At 34.8% G+C, this 13,043-nt stretch overlaps 1 protein-coding gene across 2 annotated transcripts in view; it reads left to right on the forward strand.

Annotated features, from left to right (window-relative positions):
- The window catches only part of LOC104675229 (probable C-mannosyltransferase DPY19L1), a 110,154-nt gene that overhangs the window by 76,449 nt on the left and 20,662 nt on the right, over window positions 1-13,043 (forward strand). Inside the window, exons 11-15 of one of the 2 annotated variants that reach the window (XM_030933080.1) lie at window positions 890-976; window positions 3,580-3,639; window positions 4,168-4,248; window positions 9,050-9,151; window positions 11,258-11,329. In XM_030933080.1, the coding sequence (XP_030788940.1) occupies window positions 890-976; window positions 3,580-3,639; window positions 4,168-4,248; window positions 9,050-9,151; window positions 11,258-11,329 (402 nt within the window). The remainder of the gene's footprint in view (window positions 1-889; window positions 977-3,579; window positions 3,640-4,167; window positions 4,249-9,049; window positions 9,152-11,257; window positions 11,330-13,043) is intronic. The other variant, XM_030933081.1, reaches the window with a different exon arrangement.

Genomic DNA, 13,043 nt, shown 5'->3' on the forward strand with positions numbered 1-13,043 from the left:
AGCTGTTAAGGAAAATAATGAAAGCCCAATAGACAGATAAGCAGTGGGAATAAGCAGTTCACACATACACACAAAACAACATAACCAGCAAATAGAATAAAAGGTGCTGTGTTTCATCTACTATTAAAAGAATGGAAAAGTGAAACAATGAAGTAACATTTTTTCCCTACTGGATTGGCAAATATCTAAAAGAATAATCAAATGCTGCCAGAATATCTATCCATAGGAACTTTCTCCTGCCCAGTTGGTGGGAAAGTGAATTGGCACAATCTTTTCATAAGTCAATTTGTCAATATTTGTATTGAATTTAAAAATGTGTATATCCTTGATCCATCAATTTTCACTTCTAGTAATTTATTTGTAAATGTACTGACATGTACATAAGGTATACACATAAGGATGTCTATCATAGCCGTGTTTGTATTAGGAAGATCCAAACAAAACAAAATAGAAGTGGAAAGCACTTAAGTGTTTAGCAGTATTCAGAGGACTAGTTAAATAAATTAGGGTACATCTATAGAATAGAATGCTTTTTCCAGTTATTAAGCAGAATGTATTATTAGATTGGCTTGCATGCATATGGAAAGCTCTGTGAAACATACTATGAATAAAAGCAAGAAATAGTATAGCTTATGGGGTAAGTGTCTATTTGTGGTTTAACAAAATATATAAACTAGAATTTATACATGTTATCTGGAAGGAGGCACAGGGAACTGTTGATGGTTATCTCTGGGAGTTTGAAGTGTGGTATGGAGAATGGGCTGTTTTAATCTTATAGTCCCTTTTGAACGGTTGGAATTCTGTTTATTATGGGCATGTGCATTTTCACAATAAAAAAGGTTTTTTGTTTTATGTGCACTACTTATATTTTTTTCTTGGATTTTTCCAGATTTCTCTTGCACTTTGCTTTGTTTTGATGTTTGGGAACTCAATGTTATTAACTTCTTATTATGCTTCTTCTTTGGTAATTATTTGGGTAAGTATTAACACTTATATGGCTATTTTTGAAACTAGTGGTTTAGCAATTTTTTCTTCACTGACTTAGGATTCATGAGGGTTTTCTGTAGGAACCATCTTAGGTGTCTTACTGAATATTCTAGATGTGATGGTGTTCAAGTACTCCTAAAACAGGGGGAACAAAAAAAGGAAAAATTAGTAACATTCCAGAAAGGTTTCTATGCTTTCTTCTCCCTTCCTCCTTTCCATTTTTATCCTACTACTGCTCCACTTTTTGAACCCCTTTCCTCTCATTGCAATCTTTGTAACAGCCACCCCTCTACATTCCACTGTGATCAGAAGATCGAGGCCTTGGTTACTTTGTTTTTTGGTTTTTGGGCTTTTTTGGTTTGTTTTTTGCCCCTTGTCTACTTGTATGGACTGTTCAGATGGTTTAAATAAGGTGATGATTCAATTTTATTTTGCTAAATCACTACCAAGAACATCTTTAGATTATGGAGAGATTATTTTACAGAATTAGAACAAATTGATGGAAGGTCATCTAATTCCTTCTGCCACATTTGGCAGGATGACTTTATTTTTTTGTTTGTTTTGTTGTGTGTGTGTGTGTCTGTGTGTGTGTGTGTTTTGACAGAGTTTCGCTCTTGTTGCCTATGCTGGAGTGCAATGGCGCAATCTTGGCTCACTCCGCCTCCTGGGTTCAAGCGATTCTCCTGCCTCAGCCTTCCGAGTGGCTGGGATTACAGGCATATGCCACCATGCTCTGCTAATTTTGTATTTTTAGTAGAGACAGGGTTTCTCCATGTTGGTCAGGCTGGTCTCGAACTCCTGACCTCAGGTGATCTGCCCACCTCGGCCTCCCAAAGTGCTGGGATTAGGTGTGAGCCACTGCGCCCAGCTGGCAGGTTGACTTTGTAAGTCTAAAAGTCTTCTGAAATTTACAGACTGCCTCATTTTTGGTGGGTTTCCATTAAAATGTTTTGCAAACTTATTATTCCTTATGTTTAAAGTGCATGTGCTTTAGTTTCCCACTGACTTTAAAAGCTTATTGCACTGTTGTAATTGGAATATATTCTACTTCTTGAGTAATTAAGTTACTTAGATCATTTGGGGTTTCTTAATTTCTAGAACCCATTACATTTGAAACCTCCGTTTTCATTTATTTTACAAATAATATTTTTTTAAAAACCCATTTCTTGACCGAGTGCAGTGGTTCGTTCCTGTAATCCCAGCACTTTGGGAGTCTGAGGCGGGCGGATCACGAGGTCAGGAGATCGAGACCATCCTGGCTAACAAGGTGAAACCCCATCTCTACTAAAAATACACGAAATTAGCCGGGCGTGGTGGCGGGCGCCTGTAGTCCCAGCTACTTGGGAAGCTGAGGCAGGACAATGGCGTGAACCCAGGAGGCAGAGCTTGCAGTGTGCCGAGATCGCGCCACTGCACTCCAGCATGGGCGACAGAGCAAGACTCTATCTCAAGAAAAAAAAAAACGCATTTCTCAAAAATATGCCTCTTCCCAGTCTGGGCCACCACCCTTTTCAGGTTGTGCCTTGAGTATACTTAGCTACAGAAATTAGCAATTAGCATGATGCTATATTTTCAACAACAACAAGAAAAATCATAACTTTGGGATTAATAAGTATAGTTCTTCACTTCTGTGTACTCTGTTTATTATTAGGAAAGGTGACAAAGTACTCAGTTGTATGTTTTACATATGTACTTTGTCATGTACTGCTATCACCCAGGATAAAGTACATGAATCTTGGTACTATGGACAGGGAAACCATTGAATCGAATATTACATATAAATAAAATCTAATTTAAGTACATTTTGTAGGACATTTCAGTTCTGTATGTCAGGCATGCTGCTAGATGCTTCACACTGAGGTGCATCTTAGGTGTGAATTAAGTATATTTATGTGTATTCCATATATTTTGGTGCATTAAAATAAATGATAACAGGAAATACAGCATGTTTGTGCATATTTAACTGTAAACACATTTGTATATATTTATAATTAATCACTTTGAAACCTGAATTGTATTACATTTTGTATTCTCAGGTATTTAGAAACTTCCAAAAAGATTTAATTTGGTTTCAAGTATTTGTGTCTGGATCTCTAATCATATTTTTGCCATGTTTGAAGTAGTTTTAGCTCCCCAAGGGTAATACAGTTTGGGAGCATTACCACCTGAAAAATACTTCAGAGAAGTATTTAGTTGATCCATTAAAATTTCATTTGTTGTTTACCCTAAGAGTCAGTAATTTTTAGCTAAAGGAAAATCTTATCCCTGTATGACTGCTGTCCAAAATTCTGAAAATATTATATACCTCTTGGCTCAGAGATAAATCAGATATGTCAAATCAGTCATAGACATTTACATATGGTGATTCTTTTTTCAACTTTAAAAAGTCATGCACTCACCTAATTGACTTTGGATAATAGGGCTGTACCTTGAAGTCACTGACTATAGAAATGAGCATGTGGATGGTATGTGGAAAGGCGACCATGTGCTAAATTTTATATACTTGAGAATCTGTATTATTTAGAATTTTTTGGTACTTGAATTATGTCTATAAGTATTAACTGTGTATATTATGTTATTTTCTCTACTCAGGGTATTCTGGCAATGAAACCACATTTCCTGAAAATAAATGTATCTGAACTTAGTTTATGGGTAAGAATAAATCTGTTTTAATGCTTATGTTTTTTCTTCTCTAAAATATATCATTGGTTTTATGTTTTACTTTTAAGAAAATGATCTATGTAATTCAGGGGATCCAACAGTTTCATAGTGTATTAGGGCTCAATTTTAATGTACCAAATTGCCCTTTTTATGAAGCAAGTTAAAGTTAATCCTGGGTATGTAGTTAAAAAATTCCAGTTTTATTTATTACTCATGTTTCATCTGAGAAACAGTGCATGTATGAAAATCTGTTAAAGGGAATTTAACTGCAGTGGTTGTATAAATCTCCTATAAAATATATTAATTTTGATAAGATTGTATGATTATATTTTTGTTTTTAGTTATTGCCCCTTGATTTTGAGCAACACGCTTGATTTTAAATTGAGATGCATTTTTTAGCATTTTGTCTTGTAGACAGCAATATATATTTCATGTATGATTAAAGCATTTATTTTTTTCTTGCTAGCCTGTGTCTATGGAATATGAAGCATCAGAGTTATTTTTGTTTTCTTTTTTTAGGTTATTCAAGGATGTTTTTGGTTATTTGGAACTGTCATACTTAAATACTTGACATCTAAAATTTTTGGTATTGCAGATGACGTAAGTGTATTTTTTGCTTAAACTTGACTTGAATAGCCTAAGAATAAATTGAGTTATTCAAGTATTACTATTAAAATGAAATTCTAGGGTGAAGTCTGTTCACCTATTATTTTATCTATTTAATATAATAGAAAGTTAATGTAATTGTATATAGATTTTCATTCTCCAAAATTGGTTTCTTAAAACAATCTCTTATTGTATTGGTCCTTCTATGACACTAAAATTTTAAAGCAGGAAAACTCTGGAGATTAAAGATCGAATTTTAAGGTCTGTGCAGACATTTTTCTCTAGCTTCTTTTTAACTGGTAAAGACACCATCTTCAGAGCCTTTGCTGGAGATCGTATTACAGTCTCATTCTTTTTTCTCCCCAGTTTTCAAGTCATTACTTGTAAAAGGCTTTTATAAGCCTTTATAGATAATTTAATCCAAGTTAGTCTTATTTAGAGAAGATTTTTGTTTGCTTTTGGTATTGGGTTGAAGGGAAGATAAAATGGAGAAGTCTGTCTTACAAATTTAAGGATTCTCCCTGTCCATAATTGCTTTGCCTATTTTATTTTGGTGTTTTAATCAGCACATCCTAAGTCAGGAGGCTGTCAAAGATTTAATTTAAAAAAGCAGCACAAGAACCAACATGGAAAAAATAAACTACTTTTTTTCCTATAATTGATTTTTATTGGTGATTTTCTTCTTTCTGTACTAGATTAACGTTACGGTTTTGAAACTGGGTTATGTGGAGTCCTAGGACTTCCCAGGACTCTTCCCTGAGAGCTGTCTACTCCCCCATCTCCTAGCCTCTCTTACCCAGGGCACTTTACCCTTAATCTCTTTCATATAGGTTTTCGTAAGAACAAGGGTTGTTTTTTTTGCTTAAAAGATTGAAAGCACGTGGACCATTAAATGGGTGGTCTACAATCTGTGGAAAGATTTTTAAAACTTTAAAACTATAGTTGAAAATGTATTCATTCATTCATTCATTCATTTAGTACCTCCTGTGTGCCTGACAATGGAAAGTATCCTAGAGATACAAAACTGAGTAAGGTATGGTCTAGCAGAAAATTCAGAAAATAAGAACAATTTCTAGCAGTTATAATACAGCGTAATAAAGGCTATGATGAAAAATTAAGTACAGAGTGCTGCAAGAATACACAGGAGGAGCATTAGGGAAGGATCCTGGAAGTCATCTGAGGATGAGAGCTGAAAGGTGGGTGACAGCCAGTATGCAGATCATGAGCAGGAAGACAAGGGAAATAACCCTAGTCCTGCATTTATGGAATCTCTTTACCTCACTGGGGGAAAATGAAGCAGTTAAGGTATTAATTCAGGTTAAAGCAATTATTGTCATTTTCTGTCATAGCCTAAAATTATGCCAGGGCCAAGAAAAAGATGCTGAAAACTATGTTATTTGCAAATTAGAAATAACTTAGTTGTAACTTTAGTCTTTCTAGAAATATGTAACGTTGATCAAGGGCATTGGCTCATAAGTTCTTAACTTTGACATTGGTTAAAGGAAGAGAGTGGCAAGGCTACTACCCAGCCTTTCATTTCCTACTGAGTTTTCTACTTTTACTGACAGTGCCTCGGAGCGTAGGCTTTTAGCTGTCTGCCCCAAATCGGATCAGCCCGCTCCAGTAGTGAAGGTTCTTTTTATGACCAGCCACACTCCGTCCTGCCCCCTTCAAAAGAACTGTTGCACTAACAGTATGGGGGAGATGGGGGTGGTACCGAGGTGGATGGGAGCAACCTAGCTAAAAATGCCACAGACTCCCACTGTTTTTACCCAGAGTTTCTGTTTTTTATGAATGAATGCTTCCCATGTCGTTGCTTCCTTTTGATTAATCTCTAGAATGCGATACGAGTGTTTTTTTTTTTTATAATTTTGTCCAATTTTAAGGTTGTTTTGGAGAATGGGAAATACCAGTTTCTTCACTCTGTGGTATTTGGAAGTCAACACATTTTTTGATATACGAGTGTTGATCTAGCTTATATCCTGGGATAAACCTCACCTGCTCAAATGTAGTATTTCTTTTCTATATTGCTGGATTTGGTTGGCTAATATTTTTAAGGATATTCGTCTGTTATTCATGAGGAATATTCGTTGTAGTTTTCTTTTCTTGTAATGATTTTGTCTGGTTTTGGCTTCAGGGTAATGTCATCTCCTAAAATTATTTGCAAGTGTTCTGTCTCCTGTTTTCAGAGAGATTTTTGTGTAGAATTGGTATTATCTCTTCCTTAAATGTTTGGTAGAATTTGACAGTGAAGCCCTGACGGCCTGGAGCTTTCTTTTTGTGTAGGTTTTTTACTACAAATTCAATTTCATTAGGAAGCTCTCCAGTTCATCTGGAGTGAACTCTGGTAGTTGATGTCCTTAGAGGAATTTTGCCCATTTTATATATGTCATCAAATGGATAATGCTTTTTGAGTTTAGTCAGTTAAAATTCTTATTGGAATTTTTGTGTATACGCATATATGGGAAGTGATCTTTTTGTTCTCTGGTTGGCTTCTCCTTGTTTGGATTTGGAATTAATATTGGTCTCCCATGAAGAGCTGTTGTGGTTTTTGTTTTTTGTTTTTGTTTTTTTTTGGTTTTGTTTTGTTTTCTTTCCTACTTTCTGGCAACTTGGGAAAGTTTTTTTTTGAAAGTTTAATAATTCATCTGTGTTAACCATCTCAATCTAGGGCTTTTTGGGAGGGAAAATACTTGATTTCTCTTTCAGATATTTGAATGCTTTTTGTTCTATTCAAGTTTTCTATTTATTTTTGTTGGTGTTTTATGGTTTTCCAGAAATGTATCCATTTTACTTAGGTTTTACAATTTATTAGCAAATTGTGTAGCCTCCTCTTCTTATGTTAATTATGTTGAGTCCATAGTTATTTCTCCCTTTTTCGTTTTGCTTTTTGTTTGCATCTTTTATTTCCTTCATTGGACTTGCTCTAGAGGTTTGTTGTTTTAATGTTTTTAAAGTTATACCTTTTTAAAGTCCTCTTTGGTTTTGTTGTGTTTCTCTTTGTCACCAATTCCTGTCTTTATTCTTAGATCTTTTTGTTTCCTCTCTTCTGATGCCCAAGGGAAATGCTTAGCTCTGTTGTTTTCACCTCTCTTATTTTCTGATCAATGCTTTTAAAGCTAAAATTTTCTTATAAGTGTGTAGTACTTCTTTATGTATCTTATACATTGGCTATTTGTGATTTTTTTAAAAGTTAAGTTTTATGATATTTAATTTCTAATCAAAAAAATTTTAAAGCAATTTTTAGTTATTTTCTAGTTTTATTGCATTTATAATCAAATATATGTATATATTTGGAATTTATTGTTGCGTGGTATGTGAATATTCAAAAATATTTCACTTGTGTTCAAGGATAATGTGTATTCTCTTTGTGAAGTTTATATTCTCTGTGAGCTAGTTGATTGTATTCACCTTTTATGTTAACGTTTGTCACCTTTTTTATTCAAGGAGGCAGTGTTTAACATTTTCAATGAACACTGTCAACTTTTCTATTTCTTCCTTTAGTTTTTGTCAGTTCTTATTCTGTGTACTTTGCATCTATGTTTTTAACTGCAGATATGTTGGCAATATGTATAATCTTGCTTTTTTGTTGGCAATATGTATAATCTTGCTTTTTTAAATATATATAATATAAATAATATAGTTGTTGTTTCTTTTCATGTATTTTTTGCTTGAATTCAGTTTTGTGAGACATAATTGCTAACAGATTTGTTTTAAACTTACATGGTATATCTTCTTCCATTCTTCTATTTTCAACCTTTCAGCATACTTTTAAGTATTTCTTTTGGTGACAACATAATATTAGATTTTTTCCCCTTAAGTCCAATTTGAGCATCTGCCCCTTAATTAGTGAATTTATGCTCTTTACATATATGCTAATTGTTATAATACTAGGACTTCTTTCATTTTGTTTGGGGATTTGTTTTCTTCTGCTATTTTAGGTGCCGTATATTCTTCCTATTGATTTCTTAAACTTATCAGCATACATTTCTTCTCCCAAGAAGACACAGTATTTTGAAATGCTTCATCACATACCTGCCACCATCTAGTTCCTACTCTTACCCTGTTCCTTCTGCTTCATGTAGATATCATACAGAATTTAGTCATGGTTTGTCCTAGATATAATTTCTCCTCTTTTCTTTGGTCATTGCTTTTGTAGACCATAGGGAACTTGAACATTTGGCAAATGTATTCTGTCTTTGTGCCCTAGTTTTCTTGTTTATAAAGTGAAAATAATTCCACCTTCCTCACATGGCTTTTTGTGGGAGGTAATGTGGCAGTGTGAGTGAGAATGCTTGATAACATGTGAATAATTATGTGAGAGGTGATTATCAGTCAAAAAGTACCTTTTGTTCCAATGCCTGCCCATTTCTACTTCACTCAAGTACTCTTTTCAATCTCCTTTTCAGAATTAGTATTTCCTTTTCTTTACCCCATAGCCCATTGTGCTTTTATGATTAAGAGATGTCTGTATGTGTTCTCAAGCCCAGAGCTGCTGGTAGGCTCCAGCAAGGGAGATACTGTGTAGCCTGTAAACTGGGAAAACCCAAAGGAAAAAGCTTTTGGGATGTTGATGAGTGTGGAAGGTAGGGTGTCATTGGAGCTATCACTTTTCAGCAAAAGAAGGGAACTGTGAAGGTGGAGGGTATAGCATTTCCTTCTTTAACAAAAGCAACCTTGGTATGGAAACAGTAGACTGCGTAATGTAATGAAAACTATTTTCAGATACTATTGAAATTAAAATATATTATTGCAGTGTATGGCTTAATGTAATGGTAACTTTATTTCTTACCAGGCTCATATTGGCAACTTATTAACGTCAAAATTCTTCAGTTATAAGGATTTTGATACTTTATTGTATACTTGTGCAGCGGAGTTTGACTTTATGGAAAAAGAGGTAAGATGTGATTTCTAGTTCTGTTTCCTAAGGTTTTGGTCCATACATTTTTCATAAAGGGTGCTCATCTTTTATCAGACTCTTTATGTGCTGTTATCTCAGTTTGATGGAAAAGGAAAATCTGGCAGCTTAGAGGAAGATTTTTCTATTTACATTAGTGCAGCTCCCTGGAATATATGGCCTTTACTCATTTTGATAATTTAGAAATAACACATTCAGACGAGCAGTGGTTTTCTAGGTGAGTAAATACAGAGGCATTTCAAGTTGCCATTTTTCTGTGATAGCATTAATTTAGTCAAGCTCTCAAACTCTTACATTTCCACTCATTTTGTGGTTATTTAAATAGATATTTGTTTTGAAACATCAAGTCCAGGCTTTTCATTCCAACAGCATTTTTCTTTCTAAAACTGTATTCAGAGATTTAGAAGGAAAGCAGAGAGTAGTTTTGTGAGACAGAAGCCTGCAATTTTGCTTGATGTTCTTGAACAAGCAACTCTCATTCCTTGTGTTATAGTTTACTAGTTTCTAGTAGCATGCCATAAACAGATATTGTGAAGACAAAATGAGGTAATACATAGGAAGGTACTTTGATATTTTAAATATATAAATATTTAAATAAATAAAATATTAATTTGCAATACTTTATGAGCTGGTTTAGTTCAACAGACATGTATATATGTGCATTTTTAACACCATCAATGTGTACTGATTAATTACATTATCTGTGTCACTCCTTCAGAGTGGTGTGTGTGTATATGAAACTGGCCAACAATACTCTATTGACATGTTAGTTTCCCTCATGATCCCACTGTGTTAGCCCAGTGTCCAGAGTTCCAGACCAGTGGATGCCAGGGCACCACACAGGAAACTTTTATCTACCAGCCGTTGGGAGTTGAGTGTGTTCTGCAGAGGTACTCTTTACTCCAGTGGCCTGTCAGTCTTCATTTATTGTGTTCCGGCAAATGGTTTTGACACACAATGACTGACAAAGATATATGAGTTTTAGTGTTAAACCTGCTGAAACAAACAAACGAAGCATATGTTGCAAGACATTGAAATGCATGTTCATAGGGGATCAAGACTCCTTCAAATATTAGAGAGTTAGAATGTGGTGGAAGTTCTTTAACGTTACTGAGAACATCATACATACTGCTACAACCTGAGAGTATTAAACATAAGTTATGTGATGAAAGAAATAATTTATTGAGGCATAGTATGGTTTCAGCTAATTTGAAGAAAATAGCAAAGCTGTTTCCACATGCCATTCCGCATCACTGTATGTATCTGAATTCATCGGGACGGTGCTGTAGAGACAGAGTAGTGTCAGTTCAGGGAACATATGTTCCAATTATAGTACACCCATACAGTGTATTGTGTGGTACACCCATACAATACCCATAACGTGCTATTTCCTAACATGATATCATACTGACATGGAAAGATGCTTAAGATATATAATGGAGTGAATAAAATGATATAGTCTTATTAAGCCATAATTAACACACATAAAAGTAAAGTGTAAAAGAGCAAAATTTTAACAGTGTTTTTTTTTTGGGTGGAGAGATAACTGAGAGGTGCACAGGATCACAATGTGTAGGGCTTTGTTATTAAACTTATTTCTATTTTTTTCTGCTACTAAAGAAAATGTAAAAGTCTTTTGTTCCCCTCAAACGTCGATCATTATTTTGTTTATGCATGAGAGAAAGAGAATGTGTGTGCGCGTGTGTTTCAAGGATAATATTTTTATCCCCCACAAAATATACAGGAAAAGCTTATTCCATTTAAAGGAGCTTTACGTACCTTAGATGACTATTAAGTTGGTCTCTCTAGTTAGATAAGTAGCATGCAAAAAGTGAACAGTAATCTCTTCAGTAACATGTCACATTTACAGGGGTTTAGGTACCGTATTTTTAGTGTTCCATCTCAGCATGTTGGGGCCGTTCATTTCTGTGGAAATGCACCTTCATTTTTATGATGGCAGGCAGTGGGTAGATTGGTGAATGTTCATATTTCTCTACTTTCAGAAATTTACCTATTTCATTATTTGAAATGAAATTTTGTTTGGTTAAAATATTTCTTTCAACAAAACATCTCTTTGAATTTCAGACTCCACTGAGATACACAAAGACATTATTGCTTCCGGTTGTTCTTGTAGTGTTTATTGCTATTGTTAGAAAGGTATGTCTATCACTTAAGAGCTCTTTCTTATAATAGAGTATTTTGTTGTTTTTACATAGTACTTGCATATACTTGGCCACATATTAATATGATACAATGTTTTGTATGGGCTTACTATAACATGTTCTATGTTTTTTTAATGATAGTTTTTGATAGACATTTATATATCTTCAAAATATTCTATCTGCTAGCATAAAACAGACATCAGAAAAGGATGGCTCAAGTTTAGATAGTCATGTATTTTGGAAGACATGATCAGAGACCATATTGACCCAGATACAACTTGTGTGTGTAAATTATTACTGGCTTCTACCTTTAATGTAATATTTCCCTAAAATATTTAATATATACCTTTCTAAGTGATTTGTGCAGTGTGCAGTAACTCCTGTGTTTATTATTAATCAGAAAGAAAAATACGGAGTATTTGCAATGTGTTGACGAACTAGATAAAATGTTTAGGTCCCCAACTTGGCTTTGATAATAAAATTCTAAGCCCAGATATAAATAAGGTCAAAGGAAGTGTGATTTTCCCTTTCTTTTTTTCTTTCAAGAATTGTGCTCTCTGTAACCAAATGTGTCTTAAGAGAATGAGTAGAAATTAATCTGTGATGGAAAAAGAAATGACAGACCTTAAAAGTTTCCTGATCTGTAGCCAGTGATTTCTGTGTTAACACAATTTCATTTATTTGTAGACTATTCTGTATGATAACAATTGTTCATATTATGTATTTGTACTCTGCTTTGTATGGAACATTTTCACATGAGTATTTAAATTGGTTATTCGACAGCCCTGTCGGGTAGACAAATGTTATCCCCATTTTAACATACGGAACTGAAAGATGAAAGATGTTGTTAGGAGCCTCACATCATGTCCACTTAAAATCTAGGGAAGAGTGAGACTCGGGCTCTGCACCTTCCCTGTCATAGGGCTACATCTGGTATTCAGCTGTGTACTCCAACAGCACTTTTCATCTCTAATCAGTTAATAGTTCCTGCTGTGTGCCAGGCTTTGTGTGTGCTTTGCACTTTTATACACTTTATGTGGATGTGCACCTACTGGGTACTCAAAACATACTAAGCATTGGCCATCCAGAACATATGCAAAAGACAGGATCCTGAGTGGTGAAAGATGATGAAAACCATTAGCTAGGCTGTTTCGTTTAAAGAAGAAAAGATTCAGATGGAAAGCGGATAATTATTTTGAAATGTGTTAAAAGCCTGCCCCTTGAAAATAAGGTTACACACAATCTGGCTCCTTAGGATCATGGCCAATTCCAGGCAGTAGGACTTTTGACCAGAACTGATCTCGACTGATAAGGAAAGTGTTATAGATTCAAGCAGCAGCTGAGTAGTTCTTCTAAGGGCTGGATTACAACCTGTCAGCAGTGTTTTAGAGAATATTTTACTGGAGATAGGATTTTAGATTAGATGACCTCCCGTTATTGCTAAGTATGAAAGCACAGTGACTGTGTTTTGAATGCTTCTAGCGGTGATTATCAACCTTTGAGCCAACTCTCCAGTTTTCTGTGTGTACTGTTAAGGAGAGGTGTTGCCAACAACGTTGGCATGGTGGAAGTAGCACTGAATGTGAATTTGAAGCCAGAAGATCTGGTTTCAAGACTGCAGTGCTTCTTAGTAGTTGTCTGCCTACAGGGCAATCGTTGAATCCATCTGAGCTTGTTGCTCATTTACAAAATGAGGATGATATCATCTA

This window comes from Rhinopithecus roxellana, chromosome 6 (genome assembly GCF_007565055.1).
Source record: "Rhinopithecus roxellana isolate Shanxi Qingling chromosome 6, ASM756505v1, whole genome shotgun sequence".
Classification (NCBI taxonomy): Eukaryota; Metazoa; Chordata; class Mammalia; order Primates; family Cercopithecidae; genus Rhinopithecus; species Rhinopithecus roxellana.